Source organism: Camelus ferus, chromosome 25, assembly GCF_009834535.1.
Source record: "Camelus ferus isolate YT-003-E chromosome 25, BCGSAC_Cfer_1.0, whole genome shotgun sequence".
In the NCBI taxonomy this organism is placed as follows: Eukaryota; Metazoa; Chordata; class Mammalia; order Artiodactyla; family Camelidae; genus Camelus; species Camelus ferus.
In genome coordinates this window covers 7,462,724-7,487,390 of record NC_045720.1, presented here as the reverse complement: position 1 = coordinate 7,487,390, position 24,667 = coordinate 7,462,724, and the positions used below count along the sequence as shown (strand labels likewise).

Sequence of the window (24,667 nt, the reverse complement as noted above, 5' to 3'; positions counted from 1 at the left end):
CAACTGATTGGACGAAGCCCACCCACATGATGGAGGGTACTCTGCTTTACTTAAAGTCAATTGATTGTAAATGTTAATTACAGCCAAAAAATGCTTTCGCAGCAAGACATAAAAACTAGTATTTGACCAAACCCAGTTATTGATGACTCTATTTATTTAACAGTCTAATACTTTTTTCAACCAAAAATGCACTAAATACAATTGATATAAAAAGTGGTATTTTGACATTACCATTTTAAGCAAAGATAGTTTTCTCCACACAAGTTCTAGCTAGAGAATATCATACAAAGCAAATTTGAATCACAGGCCACATTTGCTTTGGGAGCACATGCTAAGCAAGAAGGATAGAAAAGCAGCCCCTTCTACCATCTTTCAGTCAGTTGTGCAACAGTTCTATTTTCATGTGTTTCAAAGCACTGTGGTGTTTTGCCTTTATTTTGTCCCTAGGTAACTTTTTCTGTGTTATATCTTTATTTTAACTGCAATTTGAGTAAAAGGTAATTATAAGTCTCAAGATGATTGAAAACTTGGTGAAAATAACAACAACAAAAAAACTGGTTCAAAAGAAGAACGTACCTTCTAAAGAGTGATTCTCTCCTGCTGCTTCTCTTCAGCCAGCATACCATCACCGCCTCCTAGTGAGCCCCTCCTTGGGGAGAACAGCAAACTTTTCCTACATTATAATTTATGTACAAACTGCTTTTGTTTACTTTCTGGTTGGTGTTGAGTATGTAAATTCCCTTTCATTGTTCAATTACAGCCATTCAGCAAGAAATAGGTACAGGCCGGCTGGCCCAGGAATCTGCATTGTTATAAGCTCCGCACAGAATTCTCTAAGGAAAATTAATGTTTGAGAACCACTGCCTTAAAGTATAAGAGGAGACCATTTATCCAGGTGGGTTTTTTCCTCTGTCACATTTCCCAGTCCTCCCCCTTTCAATCACTATTTGCCAAGGAAAGACAAGTTAGTACTATTTTTATGAGCATATTATAATTGTGAGGGCAAAACTGAGATTTTCTTTTTAAAAAAACAAATAACCAAATTAAAATTTTTTTTCTCGATTATCCAGTTGTTCAATCACTTCCAATAAAACAGTTGATTCCAAGTGGGCTACAAATAGGACAATTTCTGGGTATTCAGACTGAAACATTCATCAGAGGCATTCTTGAATGGTTGTCAAATTCTGGCAAACCTAGACCAGAGAAAGGAGAAAAGAAATGCTTGATTCATCCACATACACAGAAATGCAGAATCTATTTGAATTACGTGTGCATATATGTGTGTACATATGCACATATATAAGCGAAAGTGGAGCCCTAAATTAGAGTAACTTTTTTTTTTTTTTTACCCCCACCAGTTCTTAGTTCTCTCCCTTCCCTCTAACAGGCTACAGGCGATTTTGCTCCAATCCCAGCTTGGTACTTAGTTAATAGCATTTTATGTTGATTTTTTTCCTTCCCTACTCTGTCTAGAATAGAAATCCCTATTGGGCAACAAATGGTTTTTCCCCATATCTCTACTCCCTTGATTCATTCTTTCACCAACTGTATAAACATACATTCCTGCATATAAAAGCAGAGAGAACGGTGGGAGGGGGAGGGTATAGCTCAAGTGGTAGAGCACGTGCTTAGCATGCATGAGGTCCTGGGTTCAATCCCTGGTACCTCCTCTAAAAATTTATAAGTAAATAGACCTAATTGCCTCCCCCTACAAGAAATAAATAAAATTTTTTTAAAAGGTAGTGAGAACAGATGTTATGCATCTTGCTACTATGATGTCACACATATGCAACATGGACTTTTCTGATGCTAACACATTATTGGCAACATGGGATACTTCTGATGACCTTCATTTGAAACAGATCTTCCAGCCGGTGGTGAGCAGTATAGACAGTCCCCAAACTCATAGTCTTTAAATTTAACCAAGAAAGCAGTTGAATAAGAATTGCATTGTGATATGAGAGGGATGTGACTTGAAAAGTCTTATCTAATCTAACCACGTGCTGTGCAGGACAGGGGTGGAAGGGCTGCTCCTGAATGTCTGCTGAGCTGAACTCAGGGCGTGTCCTCCTCTCCCTTAGATTCCCATCTTTGACTGTGGGGGGAGACATATGAGTCATGGTTGATATGATGCTAATAACCATGCCTTTGGCTTATTGGTTTCTGGATATGTTTATACGTGAGGAAGAAAGTTGCAAAATCTTTAATGTACAGGACCAGACCCCTTGTTATAAAGGAAGTACTTTAGTATTTTGTATTCTTTAAAAATTTTTAAATTTATTTTAAATTATTTTTTAAAATCTATCTTTTTGGGGGAGAGGTAATTATATTTATTCATCTATTCATTTAATGAAGGTACTAGAGCTTGAACCCAGGACCTCATGTATGCTAGGCCTGCACTCTACCACTGAACAATACTCTCCCCCCTAAATTAGGGGTTTGAAATTTGTACCTCTTGGGGGGAGTGGTGGAAATGTTAGGTATCCTAATTGTGGTGGTGATTTCACAGGAAACATCTATCAAAATTCATCAAATGGTACATCTGAAATATGTGTAGTTTACTATATAGAAATTATACCACAATATAGTTGTTTTTTAAAAAGGAAGTACTTTAAGAAACGATACAGCAAATACATTCAACATAATGAATATTTAGGGAGTACATACTATTTTCAAGGCATTGAGATGGATACAGAAATGAAGTCAATAGTTCTTGCTTTCATAGATCTTGAACGCAAGGGTGTGAATATATGAGGTCAGATGGGCAGGAAATAGGAAAAAAATGGAGAGGGAATGAGAGAAAAACAAATTGAAGTATATATACAAGTAATCAAAGAAGCGATCTTATTTCATAAATGGGGCTGTAGATGAGAGTGTTTAGGATGGAAATATCATCCTGGTCCTGATCTAATTTCTTCCAGGAGAGAACAAACAGGGCGCACAGAACAGTGGGAGGTGCCCATAAAGCAACAGATGACATAACCCGTGCAGGTTAGATACTGGCTTTTCCAGCAAGCCTTCGCTGCCCGCCCTCCTTACCTCTCTTGGTCTGGCAAAACCGCATTCCTGGTGTTCCTATATTGCACTTATCATATTACAAAGCAACTTCACTCTGCCTTTTACATGTCCCTCTAATTAGACTCTGAAATCTCAAGGCCTTGGCATCGTAACCCTGGCACTTAATGACAGCATCTGACCCTTGGTAGAGACGCCATAAACACCTGCTGGACGGAACTGGACCCCTGGTGCAGCACAGAGCTTCTAAGTTCTCAATAAAGATTTAGTGGGTTAAGTGATGCCACTTTAGAAATCAAGGGGTAACGGTTTTACAAACCATCTTTCTAAGATTCTCATAGTTAACGTGCAAAGAATCACCTGGAGAGGTTGTTAAAAAATAAAGACCCACTCAGAAAATTTGGATTCAGAAATTCTGGAATCGGGACCCATAAGTCTGCTTTTTCAAACAAGCTCTCTTGTTGATTCTAGAGCTGAGGTCCCCATGCCACGTTTTGAGAAGCTCTGCCCTCATTACAGAGCTCCCTGAAAAGGTGATATTTGTGCTTCTGATTAATTGTACATGTTCATCTTAAAACCCCGCAAAATGGATTTACACAATTCACACCACCTGACACTTTTGAAAGTTGGGTTACACAATGACTCTTTGGTTGAAAGTCTTTTGTTCATACGTTATCGGTTAGTCCAGTCCTGACTGGTGCAACATCTCAGCCTGAGCAGCTGAGTACACGTGCAAACCTTGCAGCTGACATTGTGTGAGGGGACTGTGCACAGACCTGATGCTAGAGAGATAAGTGAGTATCTCAGAAGAGCTTTAAACAAACGTCATTGATTTTCAAGGGCTAATGACTAAGGATTTCTCAGGTGACCTCAGGGCCCAATATTCTATCTATCAGGTTAAACAAAACTTAACAATACTGATGCCTGTCCCCAGAAACCTGGAATGCCAGGCGATGAAGGGGAACGCGGCTTAGAGTGTCAGCAAATGAATATTGGATGGAGTCCAAAACAAAACAAATTAACACAAAAATTTCAGAATTAACACAAAAATTTCATAAATAGGGCCACAGAGTGTCAACAGCGAAGACCAGTGAACTGATCTGAATTACAGACTTCAGCCTCCAGGCTCTGGGAATTGGCCTCCGGCAGCCATACTGAAGTGACAGTAATGAACACAGTCCGTCCTACAATGGGATGGTGCTTTACAGGCTGTTTGAGATTCTGGGAGCATCTCACCCAGACCCCAGTAACCCTTTGAAATACACTGAACTACATCAGTCAGCATACAGCAGGATCATTAAGTAGGTGAGAGATGGTGGAGAAGTCACGGTTTGTAACTAAGATCACTTCACAGGCAGTCTGCCAGCTCTTTGGGAAACTCTAAGGTAAAGTCCTCTTAATAAGAGGTGTTTATGAAGAACAGTGCTATAAATCTATGAAAGAATAGTCTATGAATCCTTTAAAAACTATTTAAAAATTTAAAATTTATGTTATTTCCTAAGTCTTGCTGCCTTAAAAATTAATTCTATCTATGTTGGTGTAAGAATTTAGGATATGGGATGATACTACTATTAGATCTCAGTGGCAACAGAAAGTATTCTGCAGGACAAATGATCAGGACCTTCCGGGTAGGTAATCATTGCCACCCATTACTCAGCAGACAGCATTCTCAGGTATCAGATTATGGTCATCTTCGTCCAGATGATGAAAACCCAGGCAACACTTACCAAGCACAAGTGATGGCTTTGAAATAGTTGGCAAGGCTGAGAAATGATGACTTGACAACATCTTGACGGAGAAAGAGAAAATATTTTAAAGTGAACAAAACTGGAACGAAATAATAGGAATCAGAGTAGTCACTGGGGAAACAGCTACTTACAAGCAATAGTTACCACCAAGGAGCATGTGAAGACACTGGCTAGTATTCCTCCCAGAAACCATCTGAAACAACAGGACTGCTCAGTTTCCGCCAACTAATTGTGCATTTCCAACACAAGAGATGTTCTTACAGACTTATTATAGACGTACGATTTTAGGATTTACTATAAAACTGCATTAATAGAGATAGTGTAGTATTGGCAAAAGGATAGAAATATAGATAAATGGAAGAGAATAGAAAGCCCAGAACCGTGTCATACAGATACAGCTAGGTGATTTGTAACAGAGGTGCAAAAGCAGTCCAATGGGAGAAGGAGAGTCTTTTCAACAAGTGGTGTCAAAACAATCGCATAGACACATGCAGAACAAACCCCCACCTGGACATCACACCTGAACACAAATTTTAACTTGAAATGAGTCACAGACTGAAATGTAAACCACAAAAGTGTAAAACTTCTAGGAAACAAATCTGTACGCCTGCTGCTTCATAACCTTGACAAACGAACGTGTTGAAGTTTGGGGTTTTGTCAGTCTGACGGAAGATTGTATCACTGTGGATTGTGTTTTTCTTTTTGAAGATAATACCTTTATTGTTTTTGTACTAAAAATATGAACCATTTTGACAGAGGTTACAAATATATACAAAGGAGAAAGGAAAGTGTCGTCAAAAGCTCCCACCACCCTGAAGCAGCCATTTATTAAAATCTGACCAATATCCTTCCAGACCCGTCTCTGTTGATGTTGACCTTGACCGCCTGAGGTAGTGTCTGTCAGGTTTCTCAGCTGTGAAGTTTCCTTTTTCCCCTCTTTCCAAACACTGTTTTTTGGAAGCAAGTTTATAAACGCAACTCACACTCAAGGAATGGGGAGTCAAGCTCTCCTCTTGAGGGGGGAGTTTCTACATAAATTAACCTAAGAGGAACATTTCATTAATAGTCCTGGGAAATAAAGAAAAGGCTCCATGATCAACTCAGTTTAGGAAAAGCTAAGTTAAACACAGCTAACCAGGCTTCTCCACCACATCATTTCACGGAGCCTTTATTATGCTAATCCACGTAGTGATCCCCCAATTTGGGATACACAACGCAGAATTTTGCAAACTTATTTTTAACTACAGGACTCCCTCCCCCTTTTTTTGTTCTTTTGGTCCCATTATGATCTATAAATACTTCTCAAACCTCATAATTATCCGAGAAGCTATTTTAAAGTACGGATTCTCACTAGATCTTAATTAGCATCTCAAGGGATGGGATCCAGCACTTTGTATTAAAAATACAAGTTCCCCAATTGGTGTGAGGTTGAGAGCAAGCAGCATTTATTGACTGGAGTACAAGGACCTCACAGACCCCAGGAGTGTACCATTCATCCCTGTTTCACTGGTTCAACAGGCATTGATGAGCCCCTAGCACCATGCCTCCATCCTTAGGGAGCTCACAGTCTTGTGGGGAGAGCTAGATCATTAACATTTAAACAAATGAACATTTAACAGGTCAGGGGGTGATAAGTGCTCTGAACAAAAACGAAGTGAGACGTGAGATGGGTGTGACAGAGAGTGGTACTCTGTTTATACAGGCTTGTCAGGGGAGGGCTCTCTGATGATGCAACACTTAAACAGACGTCAGAAAGGAGTCAAAGCACGTGTTATTGTTTCTCCAGAAAAAAAGACTGTCCTGGGCAGAATAAACAGCAAACGCCCTGAGGCATAAACGAGCTTAGCACAGAAGGGACATGATCACCGCCCTGGAGACTTGGGCAGGAAAAGCATAGGAGGGACATGCTGGACAGAGGGTAGAACAGAAACATGCCCGGCATCAGGCATGAGCGGACTTCCTTGAGAAGACATTTCATGTGAAGATATAAAAATATAGTGGGACAGATGGCATCCTGTTGGGGACTTCATGTGCCCTTGAACTCCAAGCAGGGTTAGTTAGACCATATCTGTAAGAGGGAGTCCCTGAGGATTTAAACAAAGGACGTTACATGGTAAAATCCAATTTCTACCGTGATCTGCTGTCTTTTGTATGCTTTGTGAGACATTGGGAGGAGGGAGGTGACAGATAAATACGCAGTGGACAAATGAACAAATCTTAAACACAAAGCTCCCTAAAATGCTTTGTGGAATAGGTAAGGAAATCATCATCAATTACAGCTTCATTAATTATGAAACACCACTGGATGAACATAAAATCTGAATTACCTCGCACAGGCAGAAATGATTAAGCATGCAGCGAGCAGGATTGCTTGAAAGGAAACCTCTCGTAACAAACTGGTTTCTAATAGGAAAAATAAAAATAAATGAATTAGAAATCATTGCTGATGAAATCATCTCAGAACAACAAAATCATACTAAAACCTTTTTTAATTCACCCCCAGAAATGGGTTTTCAAATGTATGTCAGCTTAAGATAAAATTTTCAAATGTTGTACAGGGCCATTCACTAAACATTTTCTGAAAATTGTGTAAGTTTTCTTTCTATCACTACAAAATAAATGATTATGTTACATAAACTGGGACTTGCCTTTTACTTAAAATGTTGTGGAAACGCTTTGTAGAATTTATGCTAACGGCAGAAATCCAACTGTGATGATGATGATGATGATATTAATGCCTAAAATTTGTAGAGTGCCTTATAATTCACAAAGAGCTTTCATACAACAGTTCATTTAATCAACATAACAAAACGGTGAGGTAGGAACAATTATCACAGTTCTGCAAACAAGAAGAACCAATTTCAAATGATGAAATTCATCCAACGTCACACAGCTCCGAAGTGCCAGAGCCAAGACTGAGTAACCAAATCTAGCCAGAACATCATGTTTGGCCTGAGATGGGGCAGGAAGAGAGAACTGCAACTTAGCATAGTGGGAGTCTCTAAAGGGCAAAAGAGAGAAGACATATTCTGAACTATTTGCCCTTACAAAACTCATTGCTGTCGTAAAATATTTCACTGCTATCAAGCCACAGTGGAAATGACTGCAGATCCTCCAGCAGTTATAAACAGAAGAATTAAACCCTGTGACCCTGAGTGTGATTCTAATCCCCTAAAAGAAAGCAGAGCTGATTTAAGGCCTACCACATCAAGATCTAAAGGAAAAAATAACGGACCTCAGCTTAATTTCTGCCAAATGCTTCAAAAGCTTAATTCTGCAACAGTCATTTAAAACTTGGAATTAATTTGTGCTATGAATGTATTTCTTTTTGTTATTTATGCTATGAATGGAGATTGAGTCAGCTAACAAAAACCTACTTAGTCCATCATGTGGGCAGAATACTGGAGATTGGCAGGGCAAAATATAGCAGGTGTGAATGATGTCACTGCAAATGTACAGTATTTCATACATACTGTGACTTAAATAAGTTATTGTGGCTTCAACTGAATACTCAACCACCCTTCTAAAGTGTGTTTCTGTCTTTGGCCTGCTCTGATTTCATGTGGAATTTGGAACACATTTTCTCACAGAAACAAGTCTAGCTTGACAAACCACAAAGATCACTAGACTTGAAGACTGAAGGACGACTGGGTTTAAGTTCAAGTTCTACAAAGATATGCGTTGTGTGATTGTGGACAAGGTGTTCATTGATTTGTTCCTTCCACGGTCATCCAGTAGTCATTTATTTTGGCTTGGTGCAAATGAAACCTCCTTCAGGAAGCCTTCCTTGATGCCTTTAACTCCCCTGTGGTGCTTGGCTTTTTTATCTTTGTCATCGCATTATGCCTCCTGCATGTCCTTTCAACAGTCTTTTCACACTGAATTAAAATTGCTGTTCTATTTCTCTATATTTTGCCTCTAGACTTGAGAATAGCCCGCACCTATGTGCTGTTCTTTGGTGGCAGTGCCCATATTTTCCTTGGGAAGTCCCCTCTCCCCTCTCTTGGCACATGGTTCACATGGATGCACTGATTTCCCTCCCAGCCCGTGATCCACTCCAAGACATTTGGAGCATCACATACTTACTGACAAAGGGATTGGTTTTGTCATGTAAATGAGACCCTTCCAGAATCAAAGAAACTGGATTTCTTGTCATAACTCGAGAAGGTTATTATCTCTTTCTACTGAACTTGAACATAGGATGTTGTAGGCACAGAGCCAGCAGGGTAACAGCCTTTTAAAGAGTAAAGCTGAGACAGAGGAGAACAGACTTATGGAGACCAACAGAAATCTGAAATCTTTGCCTGGAAGTTTCATTAATACAAGCCAATACATTCAATTACTGATTAATCCATTTTGAGTTGAGTTTCCATTCATTGGATCTCAAAGAGCCCTGACTGATAAAGATGATGCCGTGTATGCCTGTATCCTTAGCACATGGGGCATCAGCTGGAACAGACTATGCACTCAAAACCTATCTGTGAAAGAGATTAAATAGAGTCAAATGGAAACTTTGTCCAATCAGGGCTTTATCGCCCGGTGAGGCAAAGGAAGATGGTTCCAATAGAGAGACACATAGTGCTAGGTTCTGTGGCATCTCAGGGAAGCCAAGTGCTACCTCCACCAGCCAGAAGGGGACAGAGAAGGCCCCACAGAGGTGATCTCATCTGAACTGGACCTCGAAGGAGTAAGGGTCTTCCAGGTATTGCCAGTGGGAGACATTCCAGACACAGCAAAGAACATGTACAAAGGCTTCCAGGACCTGTCTGAACCTGAGTATTCTTATCTATAAAATGGAGATGGCACCTTGAATTGGTCCACCACAGTCATGGAGCACCTGCCGTGTGCCAGGGGCTGCGTGGGCAGTTCGGAAGCTACAGATGACTAAGACACAGTGCCCACCCGCAAAGAGCTGGTAGCCTGATGGGTAAGACACAGAAGTAAACATGCAAGAACAGTAGCGCAGGAAATGGGCATGAGAGAGGGGAGTCCTGAGAGCTGGAGGGACACAAATTGGGGTCACTTAATACCCCTTCCCCCCAAAACAGGGTGGACTCCCTGGAGGAGGTGGCTATGGAACCTTAGTAGGTGTGGATCACCTGGAAACTGCCTAAACAATAAAGACTGATTTCTCGGTCATCCCAATATCTGGAAAGGGAACTTAAAAAAAACCCTTGACACTTAGCTAATAGCTGCACCCGGAACCAAATGAAGCAGGGCATATTGGTTTTTGGGAGCAGAAGTAAATATTCATGAAGTGGGGAAGGCAAATAGAGAGAAGATATTATTTTTCCGTTTAACCTCAGTCTTATATAATCATAACCTCACTTTTCTGAGACTTAGTATACGTGACACACGATGCTAAGTGCTCTACATAGATTATTTTAGTCATTTACAAGGTAGGAACTATGATTATTTCCATTTACAGAGGAAAATGTGAAGTTTTAGAGAGTTGGGTAAACTGCTTCTGAGTTACAGCGAACAAGCGGGACCTGGGCTTTGAACCTTGGCAAGCTGCTGGGAGAGCCTTGCTGCAGGCTCTGTGCAAACGTGGTGAATCTGATGTTAGCAAGCCAGAGATTAAGGGAGATGCTTATTGAATTTATTCCAGATTTGCTGCTGATGGGAAATGCGAATACCTTTATACCCTTTGACTTTTCTTGCCAGGGGCAAAGCATTAAAGGATGTTCTTTTCTTTCTTTCCTTAATGTTCTTCTTCTAGAATATGTCAAGTGCCCAGCTAAGTATGCAAGCAATGGTAGCAGAACCTGTGTGTGCACGACTCAGCCTCAGCAAAGCTTAACATTTTGCCAAATATCTTCAGGATTTTTAAAAAGAAGCAATAAAACACTGCAGTCCAGTCCTTCTGGTGCTTCTAAGATGCAATCTCTAAATCATTCGCCTCCACTGCGAACGCATCACATAGGCACTGGCAGTGCCCAAGGTCCTCCCCTCCCCGCCAGGCTGATACCAGCACCTAAGGGTGCCTTAGTCATCTCTAATTCACCCGTAGTGGACCCTGAAAGGAAGAGTTATTTGGGTGTGGCAAAGATTAAAAACATCACTCACTTGAATAATCCCAAATGTTCTCCTGGTCAGAAGCCATCAACTGGGACTGCAGACACGAGTTACGGGAATTTTCTCTGGGAGTCTGAGATGTAACGAGGCCAGAAAAGGAGGTTTTCACAGACTCGGCGTTTGGCTTCTCCGACTCCCAGTCATCAGTCAGAGAACAGTCAAAATCACCTCCTGGAAAAGCAGAAGAGTCCTGCGTGTGTGTGTGTGTGTGTGTGTGTGTATTTTCAGTGACTCTAACAATCATAGCAATAATCCCAACAAGGGCAGAGAATTTGAAGTGAACTTGCAGACAGACTGTTTTCCTAACCTGTATTTTCATGGATGTCTGGAGCATAAGATGACTGAGGGAAGGTATCAGCTGAGAAGAGGGACTGACAGTCCAGAGGCGACATCACCAGAGAAGATGTCAAGCCAGAGGAGTTCAGGAAAAGGCTTATGGGTAGAGAAGGCAAAAGCTTCATGGGCGTGGTGTGGGCAGATCCACTGACTCGTTCAGCGCAGAGTTATTGTGCAGCTGCGTGCATCGCGCTGCTCAAGGGGCTGGGAGTAGGAAGTCAAGGTACATACTGCTGTGCCCTACTCGTGGTTGGAGAGGGGCTGGCCTACAAGCCCACAGTTAGAAGGCGATGAGGTCATCGCTCAGCTGCAGCCCAGCAGAAGGTGTCCAGATGGAGCCCAGGAGGGAGTGTCTGAGCTTGTCAAGGGGAATCCAAAGGAGGCAGTGCTTCAGTGGACACTTGAAGGGTGAGGAGGAGTTCTTGCAGAGAGACAGCAGGAAGAGGGCAGTCCAGGCAGACACAGACAGAGAAGGAGGAGGAGGATGGGGAAGAAGAGGAGAAGGAAAGACCTCAACCTGTTTCACCATCAACATGCTGCGTTCCCAGTACAGCGACTTCTCCTTTGTGGCCAGACAGGAGCCTGTGAGTCAGGGGGGCCCTGGAAAATGATTCTGGCCAGACTGCTAAGCAGGGGTCAAATCAGGAAGAGCCTCATGGGTCACATTCAGGAGCTAAGATTTATCTGGTGGGCATGGGTGTAACATGAGACGCTTTGTGTGCTGAAATGCTCACCCAGCGGTGAGAGATTTGAGAGATTCCCAGCCCTGTTCCAGGAGCTGGGAGTGACGGTGGAAATCCAAGAGACTCTTGGGATCTTCATATAACAGTGCTTCTTAACGAGAGGTAATTTCTCTCCCCAGGGGACATTTGACAGGGTCTGGAGACATTTTTGGTTGTCGCAACTTGAGCAGGAGAGAAGGGACGGGGTGGTACTGGCATCTAAGGGAATAGAGCCCAGGGACGTTGCTGTGCATCCTATAATGCACAGGACAGCCCTGGATACTGAGCCAACGAGCTGGTGCTTTTGGACATGGGATTCCTGCCAGCGCTGCAGGCTGCCTCCCACCATCCCACCCAAATTTGCTGCCTCTTGAAAAAGCACGCTGCAGAAGCATCCCTGCTGGTTGCCATAGGAAAAGGAAATGGCAGAAAGGGAAACATGCAGAGCACCCAGTAGTGACCACGCTGCAGAGGAGGTCCTGGACCTGGTTCACAGGAGCACTACTCACAATAGCCAAGCTACTGAAACAACCCAAGTGTTTACTCACAGGTGCATGAATAAGGAAAATCCTGCTGTTGGGGATACCATGAAAAAACCAGGAGGGTGTCATGCTAAATGAAATAAGCCAGTCATAGAAAGATAAATACTGTGTAATTTCACTTACACATGAGGCATCGAAAACAGTCAACCTCATAGGAGCAGAGAATAGAATGGTGGTTACCAGGGGCTGGGGGGAGTGGAATATGGGGAGTTGCTCAACAGGTGTAAGGTTTCAGTTATGCTGGATGAATAAGGTCTAGAGACCCGCTGAACTCGGTGGGTGTAGTTACCAATATGGTATTTCATGTGCTTCACAATGTGTCAAGAGGATAGATCTTACTACAAAATACAGACCACAAAACCCCCACAAAACCCAAAACACTCTGCAAAGGGACACAGGGAAACTCTGGGGAGTGTTGGATGTCTATCGACTGTGGTGATGGTATCACGGGGGGTGGACCTATGTCCAAATTCATCAAATTGTACACATTAAATATGTACAATCCTGTGTATATCAATTATACCTTTAAAAAAGCTGTTTGAAAAAAGAGGGGAAGCTATGTGGTCAAGTTAATGTGGAAATGGGAGGGAACTGGGAATGTTCGTGGCTAAGTACGTATTCATGAGTGGCACTTAATTAAGATCTGGGGAGACGTGGATGAGGCTGTGACTGGAGTGAAAATATTCCTGTGCTCAGGGCTGCTCCGCTGGACTTAGCTTTGCCACTGTGAGTTAGATGAAATTAAAAACGCATCTCATGTAAAACACTGGAAATATTACACAGAATTTTCTAAAAGATGAGATGGCATTAAAAAGAGAAAGCACAAAAAAAACTTCACATTAAAACATGATCAAGGGATTTTCATCCCTGAAAAGACAAGATCTGCCCCCAATTCACACTTTCCCTAACTGAATTTTTTTTCCTATAACATTAATTATAAATAAAAGGATCGTAATGCAGAAAATGGCATTTTACTTGACGATATTAATCTCATTCTGTTTCTCCTGATTTATTTAAATTCAGTGCAGTTGACTTCTGTTTTAAAAGGATAGTTCTATTTCTTCCAGACACACTTCCATATCCTTGCATGTAAAACTGGGCATCATTGTTGGCTATAGAGGGAAATCAAAGCCATATACAGATGTTGCCATCAAAGATATTTATGGGAGAGGCACTAGAACTAGAGAAAACCACAGACCTCAGGCTGGGGTGCCTTGTCGGGGGTCATCTTGCTTTTCTTTCTTGAGACTGGCAGAAACAGAGCGGGAAGTCCTGATTATTCCTGCCTGCACGAATCCTGTATCCTCTGTCGATATGACTCACGGGCTCTGGGAATGCATCCCAAATTGCAGTATTGAGGTCTGGGGAGCTATAAAATGCCATGCTTAAGAATGAATTGCAACTAACAAGGAAAGGTGTCTGGACACAGCTGTGGAAGGGGTGAACTAAGGATACGCGAAACATGCAACAAGCACAACAAAAAGATCCTTTTTAGCCTAGAAAAAATGAAGCAAAAGAAAATCAGGGGAAGTAAGTTTTGATTGCATCCATTGCCCAGAGAGAAAAGAGCCAGCCAGACAACTTAATTTTGAATTCTTCTTGAGTCTTCTAACTAGGCAACGTTTCCAGAGAAAAATAAATTGCTGATAAAAGTCACGGGGCTTTGGGTAAATCTGGAAAACAAGAAGTCTGGGCAAGATTTGATTACAGTTGACAGCAGAGACGAGAGATTTCAAAGTCCTGTGTGCACCCGGGCTGACTAATTACTGATTTGGAGGAGGCTGGTTTGATTCGTTATATTTAGAAGATATTTGGAAACCATGAGAATTTTAACAAGATACCTCATGCACGTGCAGTGCTGCCGTGGTCCAATTGCTCTAAGATTGTTTGGACATATTTCTAAGAGGCAACTATGGGAAAGCTAGATGTTAATTTCCAAATATGTGAAACTCTGCCTTTAGAACAGTGATTCCCAAACATTAGGCATCCAAGCATCATTCTCCTGATTTTTGCCATATCCTGGAGAATTCTTAACTCCTACCATTTAGTATTTTCTTCAATTTGTTTCATTATAGTCTTTCACTTTAAAGGAAATTTTGTACCAATCATTTAAAGGTCATAATGAGAAAGTAAATGCAAAAACAAGTGCCATGAAAATGAGACCATATTTAATTTGAACTAAATACTGTTGTAGTGGAAAGCTCTGAGCCTGTTCTTTGTTAACAGAATTTGTTAAAACGCAAAAGAGAGTAGCAAGTATTTCAAGAGACTTAAAGCTGCTAAGGCTCTAAACTGACCCCTTCTCCTTGGCTTTATCAGAACAATTGTGAGCATTGGAATCTCACTGTGGGCACCTCAAATTTCACTCATATGAAACAGAATGTAGTGTTTCTTTCCCTGACCCAAATCTGGTCCTTTTGGCCTTCTTAGAGCTAATTTGTACAGAGCAGAACACCAGTCCCTATGCTAATTTGCACTTTTCATGAATGACTGCATTTCACCCTCACAGCAATTCCATGGGCTACTATTTTCCTTATTTTATGTATGTGGAAAGGAAGGGCCCAAGTTGCTAATTAACTTCCCCCAGAACACTCAGATTGGAGATGGTGATCTGAGGACTTGAATTTAGGTTCCTTCAGCTCAAAAGCTCATTCCCCTCGTTACTGGGCTAGACAGCCTTCCAGGCCCTCGCAACTGGCCGAACTTGTCAGGCAGTTGCTCAAATTAAACACACCAGTTTTCTTTGATTCCCCCCACTTTTTCATCACTACGTTCGATCTGTCACCAACCTGTCAATTCTACCTTGAAAAACACTGTTTCAGTCTCTTCCCTCCTCTCTGTCTCCAGAGCCACTGTCCTTGGTGTGCCTGTGGGTTTTACTCCCTTCTGAGCTCCCCATGGGTGCTCTCCATCCAGTCTTCACTTCATGTTGCTGTAAAGGCCATCTCTGAATATCCAAATCTAGTTGAGCCTCGCCCTGCTTAAGAGCCTTCTAAAATATCCTTGACACACTAGATAAAATCCAAACTCCTCAGCATAGCGCAGAAGTTTCTTCAAATATCTTCAGTCTGTCATTCCAGGCTCCCATGCCACATCCCTGCCTCTTTCTCCTCTTTTTGTTCTGTTTATACACCTTGTTATTGTGGGGAACTGGGACACACTCAGTTTAGTTCACAGCTTGTTTCCGTAAGTAGATGTTTCTTCATTTAACAAGCACTTGTTCAATCTTTTAAACAAACCTAGTCTTACACACACACGAGCATGTAAAAACTGGTGAAATCTTACTGGTCTGATGTCAATGTCAGCTTCCTGGTTTTGATAATGTACTATTGAGTAAGTTTCATCAGCGGTGGATGTTGGGGAGGGGCACACAGGTGCTCTCCGCACTATTTTTTTTTCAACTTTTTGTGAATTTATAATTACTGCACATCAAAAAGTTTTAACAAAAAATAATACAGTATTTGAGTTTTCTGCCCCAGAAACAGGTTGAGAAAAATGGTAGACAAGTAAGGACCACTGTATTTTTAAATTATTGTGTGATTGTATTCTACGACTCCTCTTGCTTGCTCTTCGGGCCTGGGCTATGAGGCATATGCAGGAGAGGAGGGGCAAAACCCTTGGTGGCAACAGAGCAAAGGCTGGGCTTTCAAACTAGACAGACCTAGGTTGAATTCCAGCTCTGCTGTTTATAAACTAAATGAATGTGGGCAAGCCACTTAACCCTGCAGTTCAATTTCATCATAATTATAGTAAGTATTGTAATATGATCTACTTCTTAGGGGGCTTTGGGACGTTTAGACAAAATAATGTACGTAAACAAGGAAACGTATTTCAACAGGACAGAATGTAAAGCGCTTGGCATATCATAAGCCCCACCCACATCAGCAGATCCCGTCGGCTCTACTTTCTAAATGTATCCAGAATCTTACCCTTTGTCAGCTCCACCCTGCTATCATCTTAGTCCAGGCTACCATCGTCTTCCACCTGAATCCCGCTAACAGCCTCTTACATGATATATCTAATTATACATATAGCATATATTTCAAAAGGAATATATATAAATGTTACATAATGCACATTATATAATATATATGATATATTTAATTATATATAGTACATATTTCAAAAGGAATACAGATATAAATATGTATTGTATTATTATACTATGTATACATATCTCATTTTAAAAATGAGGAAATTGAGATTTAGCAAACTTAAGTAACTATCACAATGTAAGCAAATTGGGACATGAACCCTGACTCCAGTGTCCTTTGTCCACCTATATCCCATACAGAAAAGATCCACGGAAGATGGGCAAATATGTTCCAGGTATTATCAACTTAATAATGTATACATTTAAATAAGGCTATTTTGCATATGTGGAGACGTGCGTATTTGGATCATATCAGTAGTGTGGAGAGGACTGCAGGTGAATATTTAAAATGTGCTCATCCTCTATGTCATAGTGACTGCTGTGTCTGGATTTTACATTGGTCCAGGACGATGTGGTTGCTACTGCCCATTTGGAAATGATATTTCACCATGCAAAAAGAGATTCGAACTCACCAATTGCATTGTGATGGTTTGTGTCCAGTCTCCTGACCCCCTCCAACCCGATGTCCTCACTTGGGGAAGAGTCAACATCACCAAAGATACTTCCGTGCAGCCAGGATTCAGAGGCACTGAGGTTGAAGAGAGAAGAAAAAGAACGGCGGGTTCTCTTTTTCTTTCTAAATACTCTGGAGAGAAACGGAAGTAGCATGGTGAGTGATGAAAAGCAGTCACCTCAGGGTCAAAGCAGTGAATGTGACTGGATGCCCAGACCAGAGCCCTCCAACCCAGGTCTGTGAAACTCATTTGTTTTTGTTTCATTTGTTTCCTCCATTAATTCCATAGAAGTTTCATAAATTTCTGCATGTACCAGGTGCTTGGATCAATGTCAAAGATACTGAGATAAAAGACAAAACTTTGGATCAAAAAGTTCATAATCTAATATGGAAGAGAGAAAAAAAATAATGCAGATACCAGCTAAGTCTTTCACTGACTTTATCCTGTGCCCAGTGTCTTTCTTAGTGATTTACATAGAGGAACTCACAGTATCTTCAGGACAGCCCTGCGAAGTAGGTATTACTGTCACCCCATTTTTCAGATTGGGAAACTGAGGCACAAGGAGGTTAAATAACTTGCCTGAGGTCGTACAGCTAGTAAGTTACATAACTGGGGTGCAAACCCAGGCAAGCTGGCTCTGTAGGCTCTGCTCTCGGTTACTGTGCTATGTGGACATGTGCTCTGACAGTGTTAACCGAAGCTGCTTTGAGAGCACCAGGAGGGACATGGCCAATCGGGAGACAAGGGAGGCGCTCTGGGATGTATGAACAAGGAGTCTCATATTGAGTGATGCTAGAAAAGTTAAAAAGAAGGCAGATAAAGAAGAACCATCACTGTTACGTGAAGGAGTTGGAGTTTAAGGTAAGAGCACGGGAGACCACTGAAGTAGGTCAAGGGGAAGGGGATGGCGGTGATGTGATTTGTTCTGCATTTCCAAAAGATTTTGATTCCTCACACACTGACACTCCCAACAACAGTCCATCCTCTACCTTGGAGTCAGTGTTATCTTGCAAAGGATGAATTTGATCATTTGTCAATGGCTCCTCTTTACCTGCAGAATAAAACCCGAGCTCCTCAGGCTGGAATGTGACACTCTCCATCCAGCCCTGATTCTGGACTTAGTCTCCTGCCTTGGCGAGCAGCCCTTCCACCCTTAGCTGTGTCCCTACCCAAATACTTGCCATCCTTCAAATTGAACCAGAGTCTCTCAGAGCTCTCTGCCTGGTCCTTCTCTCTGGAAGTCCTCTTTCCTATTTCTATCTTAACTAACATCCGACATCTCTCAAGACTCAAATCAATCACCATCATCTCTAAGAAGCTTGTTTTAACCTGCCCCTCCAAGTAAAATGGGCCCCCCTCCGCCTCCCCTCCACTGCCGTCTAGTCAGGCTTCCAGTCCAGCCTCTGTATTGCTTCCTCACTTTTGTTTGTTTTCATGTCTTCCATCCCTGCCCCTTATTAGCCTGTGTGTTTCCGCAGCCTGGGGAGTGATGGGGTCCTTATAAATGATACTGAATGAACAAATGAGTGAATGAATGATTAATGGAAGGGTTGTGAGACAGGAGGGAAGGGAGCAGGGCACAGCCATTCAAGGAATGACACAGCAATGAGCACCAAGATAGCGGGAGACCTGACTTCCGGGAGACCTTGAGCTTCATTACACGCTCATTGTAATACATTAACATGGAAAATGGCACTACCACAGGCACCGGCACAGTTCCGAGGCTGACCATAAAAGGTAAAAAAGTGGGTGATGGCCCAGTTCCTGGGAATCCTAGCCCCTTTCCCAGAGTAGTTGGAGTAATCCTCCCACTTGTTAGCATGTGAAGTTACCGAGCCCATAGAACTAGCAACACGCACCTCATGGCCGCTCTCTGTTTTGAGTGAGATGGACTACACTCTATCTATGGAGTGTGTATCTGCTTTTACTTTAAACTGAGCACCTGACCCCCACACCTCGTGGCCTTTCTCATGCCTTCTGAGACAGCCTGCACTCTGTCTACGGAGTATGTACTTCTCCTAATAAATCTACTTTTACTCAACTGTGGCTCACTCTTGAATTCTTTCTTGCACAAAGCCAAGGGTCCACACTTGGCGGTGCACGTCCCAGGGACTCAGCTGGGATCTGGGATGTGGTCGTCCTCTCGTCCCACATTTTTTCCTGTATCGATTGGACGTCAGGTTCTTTTCTATGACGCTCTCTACTCACCTGACTAAGTTCTCCTTGTACAGAACACTGGTCTGGGATGGGCTCAGAGTTACGTGACCATCCTTTTCACAGAGAAAACTGTCTTCTGTCCAAATGTAGTAGCCATTGGTGAGGAGTCTGGGACTTCGGCGACAGGTGAAGTGGGAACCTGTCAGGGGGTCTGTGGAGCAGCATTCAAAGGAACTGTCACCATCCAGGAAATCAGAGAGAAAACTAAGGAGGGAATAAGAGAAGTCCTTTAAATCTCTGTCCAGTTCATCCAGTTACACAAAAACCACATTTCTAGTCACTGTGAAGGAAAACCACCTCTTTGCATTCATGCTGGCCAATTACTTCCACTACCCTGAGAATGTCACTCTTAATCTTCAGAACTTTATCTCTTCACCTGTGAAAACACTGAACTACAGAACATTTAGTGCTTCTTCCTGTTTTAAACACTTTGATGAAAACTGATGGCTAATCAGTTTCCTCACCACACAACACACCTACATCCTTGACATCGGTCCATTTTCTTGGATGGAAAAAATTGCAAAACAATCTATCTGGGATGTTGGAAGCTCAGAGTCTCCTCCACCCCCCACCCTTACTTTAAATAGCCCCTCGATTGCTGTATCCTTCCTCTTGTCACTACAGATAAATCATAACTACCCAGCCACCAGATGCGTATGAGTTACAGGGAGAACATGCAGTCAAAGAGATCTTTTTGGCTTTTGCCAATTTCCTTCAGGTCAGATGCACAAATGATTGCACAGTTACCTTCCCTGAGTTGGTATCCAGGGAAGTTTTCTACTTCGTTGGGTCAATCTGTATATATCCCAGGTTTGAAAAACAATCACATGCCTGTATGGTTGAAAGGCAATGTCATGACTCATGCTTTACTGAATTTCTGATCACTTTTTTTAAGTTTAAAAGCCTATTCACAATTAACGCATGCACTAACATTACCAGAGACTAATTCTATTCTTATATATGGAAAACTTGCTAAGCCTGGCCCATACTTCATGTTTGATCTGATTTTCACAAAATCCCCTAAAAGCTAAATATTGTTATCTTCATTGTACAGCAGGACAAAAATGAGGTACAGATGGGCAAATAAACTGAAAGGTGAATGGCCGAGCTAAGATTTGAACCCTGGTCTATCGGACTGTAAAGCACGTGCCCTTTTCCACACGGCCTGCTTGTTCATCTTTGGCTGAGTCACTTGATAGCAGCAGGAGGCCTAGTATTTACAACCAGGGGTAGATCTAGTACCGATGCATGATGCCGTCATACCACTGGCACCTTTCATGAAATGCTGGAGAAAATATCAACTGACTCCTGTGTAAGGAAAAAAGACAGAGAGACGGAGGGAAAAAAGGGAAGGAAAAGACAAGAGACTTCATTGCAGAACTTGAACAAAATGGTAGACGCTACGTGTTTTAGTGGAGTATGCCATTTGGCCAGTTTGTGCCTTGGTATAGAATCTCATGGCTCTTGTGAAGTGAGAGAGTAAAAGCATATTTAAGAGAGCATCATTTTGAGAAAAAGGAACCATACATCAGTATTCGGTAGTTTCTCCACTCGCCAAACAAACAATTCACCTTTGCCCACACATTCACCCCTTTCTTCTCCAAATCCCATTATGAGTTTAGGCAAGTTTTTAGCCTGTATGTGCACAGGACTGAAAAGGTACTCCCGTTCCAAAACTGGATGAAAGCTGAAACTAATATTTTAAAACCAAGAATACAACAAAACGATGCATACAGAAGAAATGATTGATTTTTCCTGCGAAAAGCCCCGTGGAATACCTTGGGAAAATGCATGTGGGAGACGGCTCTCCAGCGTCTTGTTTCTCAGACCAGGGGGAAGAATCTGTAAAATCGAATGAGAGAGAGGTTCTAATTCATCACACTTCATCAACACGTGTGATTGCAAACAGTAGCGGCTGTAAAGAGGGTGTGAATAGCTGATGTCCCAGGCTGGGCAGGGGCTCCAACTGGTGCAGCCATCCAAGGAATCAGGACTAACACAGCTTGTCACCAGGCCTCCACAGGAAGCCAGGATAATCTAGGGGCTTCTAGCTTCTGTTTCTTCTCTCACTCAACACTCCTTCAGAGGTTCCTTACTGTAGCATGAGGCAATAATAAATCATTAGCATCAAACTGACTCATGAAAAGGAGGAAGAAAACATCTTGTGGGAAACTGCAGAAAACCCAAATCAATTACCCAACGTGCTGGTTACTTTTGGTTACTCGGTAATTCGAGGCATTCAATCATCTGCCTAGATTCTCTCTCATTAGTGCATTTCAAGGTACTTCTATTGTGAAATAACGAGCAGAAGACATTAGTGGAGGAAAAAATAAAATTTTGTTTTGTATAAATGATTTCCCAATGAATTAAGCCTGTGAGTATTCTTAATGTAAAAAAGATCATTCGTTCGTTCATTCTAGTTTAATCAAAGGCATGGTTAACAGAGTTCAATTGGGGAAAGTTGCAGTTGATTAATATTCTAAATTCTGAAGCAGCATTTTATAATGTTTAGTAATGGTGTGAACACTTCGAACAGACAGGCTCAGTGAAACTGGAGCCTATCACTCACAATTAATACCTAAGACAAAGAAGGGAGTTTAGACTTTCAGATTGAGTTGGTTGATTTGAAGGAGAAAATTATGGGCATGGAGGGAGGGTTAGAAGTAGGGTGTGGGGAGAAAGTGACAAGAGGAAGGAAGAAACTTGAAACCACTACCGTTTTAACAACGCCCATGTTTTCTGCAAGTAGCTATCAAAATCATTCAGTATTTTTTTTATAGACAAACAGTTTTGCATCTTAATAGTAGCTGATAAACAATCTCCTTTCACATTTATGCACAGGCATCTAAAAAAAATGGTGATTTTTTTTTTCCCTCCAACTAAAAGGAAAAATACCACATTTCTCTCAAGGAAAGAAATGAAGTCAGAATCATTGCCAAAGTGAACACTGGCATTTAAGAAGCACAAGCTACTGACAGATGGTTAATGGTATGAGTATCAGCAAAATCAAAGCAAGGAAATTGCTAAAAGAAGTCTAATCATTCAAAAGATAATTGCGTATAGCAGTTCTCCTACATTTAGTTGCTACTGGTGTTGACATCAGTTGAGAAATTCGGTACATCTTGGGAAGGCTTCACAGATTTTCTGCAGAAGAGATTATAAAAAAGGTAGATTATGTATTAAAAATAGAAAAATGATGCCAAAACAGATGGCATCTACTAATTGCACTAGTCAGATTTGTTTACTGAAAGAATACAGAGATAAATGGGACTGATGGCAGGAGACCGGATTGGAGGACGACTTGTGTCTGCCTCTATGATTTTATATTACATCCTCCCTTGTCTCGCTCATTGCATCTAAATAATCTTTGTGTAAATAAGAACCACATTTTATTCAGGAAAGCTAGACTTACAAAGGTTGACTTGTAATCAAAATAAAATAATAAAAATTATTTGATTAATAAATTGGGGAAAAAGTTTGGTTCTAGAACCTTCTGAATAAACATATTTGTATTTTTGTCACCCAACACACATCAACCTCACTCTCAAGTTTTAAACAAAGTTAGGGTATTGGTGTCTGTCTTTTTCCCCAACACGTCAAACCACTGACAGGTAGTGATGGGGAGGGCTGGTGGTATTTTGCAGTTGCTATCAGCCTGGACATTCCTAAGCAGCAGAAGCAGCATTGCACCAAATACAGTACACCACTGGGCAGATTTCAAAACTCAGCTCTCACGAGCATATAATTTACTTTTTCAATTACAAATGAAACACATGTCCAAGTGTGTAAATTATGTAAACTTTGATCACACCATACATCACATAGATCTACTTTCTGTTGACTATTAAGACTTAGCTTTATCACTATCCCAGCAGCATAGTATGGTAAGACTAAACTCTTTTCTGATTCATCACTTCTACTCACATTTTTAAAATACGATAACTAGTAATGGATTGATTTTATAGCTGTCATACATTAAAACAAACCAGAATACTGCCACAGCATTTCAAAGTGACTATACTTCAATAAAAATATATATATTAAAAAATAAAACAAAACAAATTAACTCTATAGCTTCAAATTGATTCTTTCAATAAGCTAGATACAAAATCTGTTAGACAATATAGATCCTGGCTTACAGGGACCTTGAGAGAAGTCAGAACTTTCTGGCATTCTTTGGATGATCTCTAAATCAGAGCACACATTCATAGATTTTATTGGTTTGGAATATAAAATAATATTGTTTGCTCTATAACATAATAGTAAGTCACTTGTCCTTTCGATTTTTGACCAATACAATAGGAATAAGTCCAGCCCACATTAACCTATGTTAATTTCCCCAATCATTAAGTTTAATTTTAAGCCAACAAATCCTATGGCAGAAAGCAAAGTCTGACTGTTACATCTTACAAATACCTGTAACAGGCTACAGGTGCTAAACTAATAGTTAATCGAGCATTAGTAACACTGAAAACCAGTTGCAGTTCTAAAACTTTTCAAAAGACGGATCCTATCTCCTAATTCCGTCAGAGCAGCTCATCTGTTCCGAAAAATAATTTTCCCAAATGTATTCCTTCCAAAGGAAGTTCCCAGTCTTTTCCTCCAATTGATAAATAACAAAATAGTTACTGAAATATGAAGCTTCCTGTGGTCGAAAGTCAGCAGGGAAATCCAGGACTTAGCAGTTCTTCAGCTGAAAATAACGTCAGAACATCAACAGGTGCAGATAACGCTTGAGAAAGGAGAAGCCCATCTTTCCGTCCTCCTAATGGGTGGCTGCACACACCCCCGTGTGCAGGATTTTGCAGAGAAGTTTTGTCCTCAGCGGCCTCTTGTTCTTTTGACTGTTTCCTAGAATAGAAGAGCCTGCAGTTCTTGGGGAAATCAGCCTACAACTGCTCTTGTTTTCTTTCAAAAACAGCCTGCGTAACCAGAGGCTGAGAACCAGAATGAGGTCACACTTCCTGTTGGGCTCACATCAGTGGCGTTCACACTGAAGCACATGGTGAAGACGAAAGATGCACCCTGGACCAGCAGTGGGGGACGAACCAGACCCGCTGGTTACATCGTGGTCACTCGAGGGATGCTTTTCTGAGCTAACTCATCAAACACCAGCTGCGAGAACATGAGAAAAACTTTCAGAGAAGCAACAATTTCTTGCTTCTCATCTTCCGGCCATTTTCAATATGAGTAGTGCATGGTAGTGCTTTATCCAAATCATTATTGATGGTCATGCACTGATGCTATTAAATTCAGAATTCTAGTAAATACTAGGGGCTTGATCTTCTGAAAATGTCTATAGTGCCAAGATGTTGATCCATCAGAGTGGGCTTTCCAAGAAACTCTGCCTGTGGCATTTACAGTTTTGGATTCGTGTATTTGTAGAGCTAAAGAACTGGAT

General features: G+C 41.4%; 1 protein-coding gene across 6 annotated transcripts; it reads right to left on the bottom strand.

Annotated features, from left to right (window-relative positions):
- Positions 1-135: 135 nt before the first annotated feature.
- On the bottom strand, positions 136-24,167 carry TMEM71 (transmembrane protein 71). 6 transcript variants are annotated; one of them, XR_004315144.1, is made up of 11 exons: positions 23,896-24,167; positions 22,342-22,410; positions 21,045-21,108; positions 19,258-19,470; positions 17,008-17,180; positions 10,833-11,012; positions 7,091-7,166; positions 4,895-4,956; positions 4,743-4,803; positions 2,668-2,727; positions 136-1,193 (listed from the first exon to the last, which is right to left on the bottom strand). XR_004315144.1 is itself a non-coding variant. In XM_014563023.2 (10 exons), the coding sequence occupies exons 2-10, from the start codon at positions 22,385-22,387 to the stop codon at positions 1,178-1,180; spliced, it is 891 nt and encodes a 296-aa protein (XP_014418509.1). In that variant the 5' UTR covers positions 22,388-22,410; positions 23,896-24,167; the 3' UTR covers positions 136-1,177. The 6 variants fall into 6 exon arrangements, 5 of the variants coding, with proteins under 5 accessions (XP_014418509.1, XP_014418510.1, XP_032323674.1 ...); XM_014563023.2 differs by lacking the exon at positions 2,668-2,727; XM_014563024.2 differs by lacking the exon at positions 2,668-2,727 and having other exon boundaries at positions 17,008-17,123.
- Positions 24,168-24,667: the final 500 nt, after the last annotated feature.

What these genes read in the sequence shown, in the direction of transcription:
- TMEM71 (XM_014563023.2), bottom strand. Translation starts at nt 22,387, where the DNA reads ATGTACCGAATTTCTCAACTGATGTCAACACCAGTAGCAACTAAAT. An exon ending in CCCACATGCATTTTCCCAAG is followed by an intron (nt 19,471 to 21,044) that starts GTATTCCACGGG and finishes TTCCCTCCTTAG; the next exon opens with TTTTCTCTCTGATTTCCTGG. An exon ending in GAACATTTGGGATTATTCAA is followed by an intron (nt 7,167 to 10,832) that starts GTGAGTGATGTT and finishes TTTTCCTATTAG; the next exon opens with AAACCAGTTTGTTACGAGAG.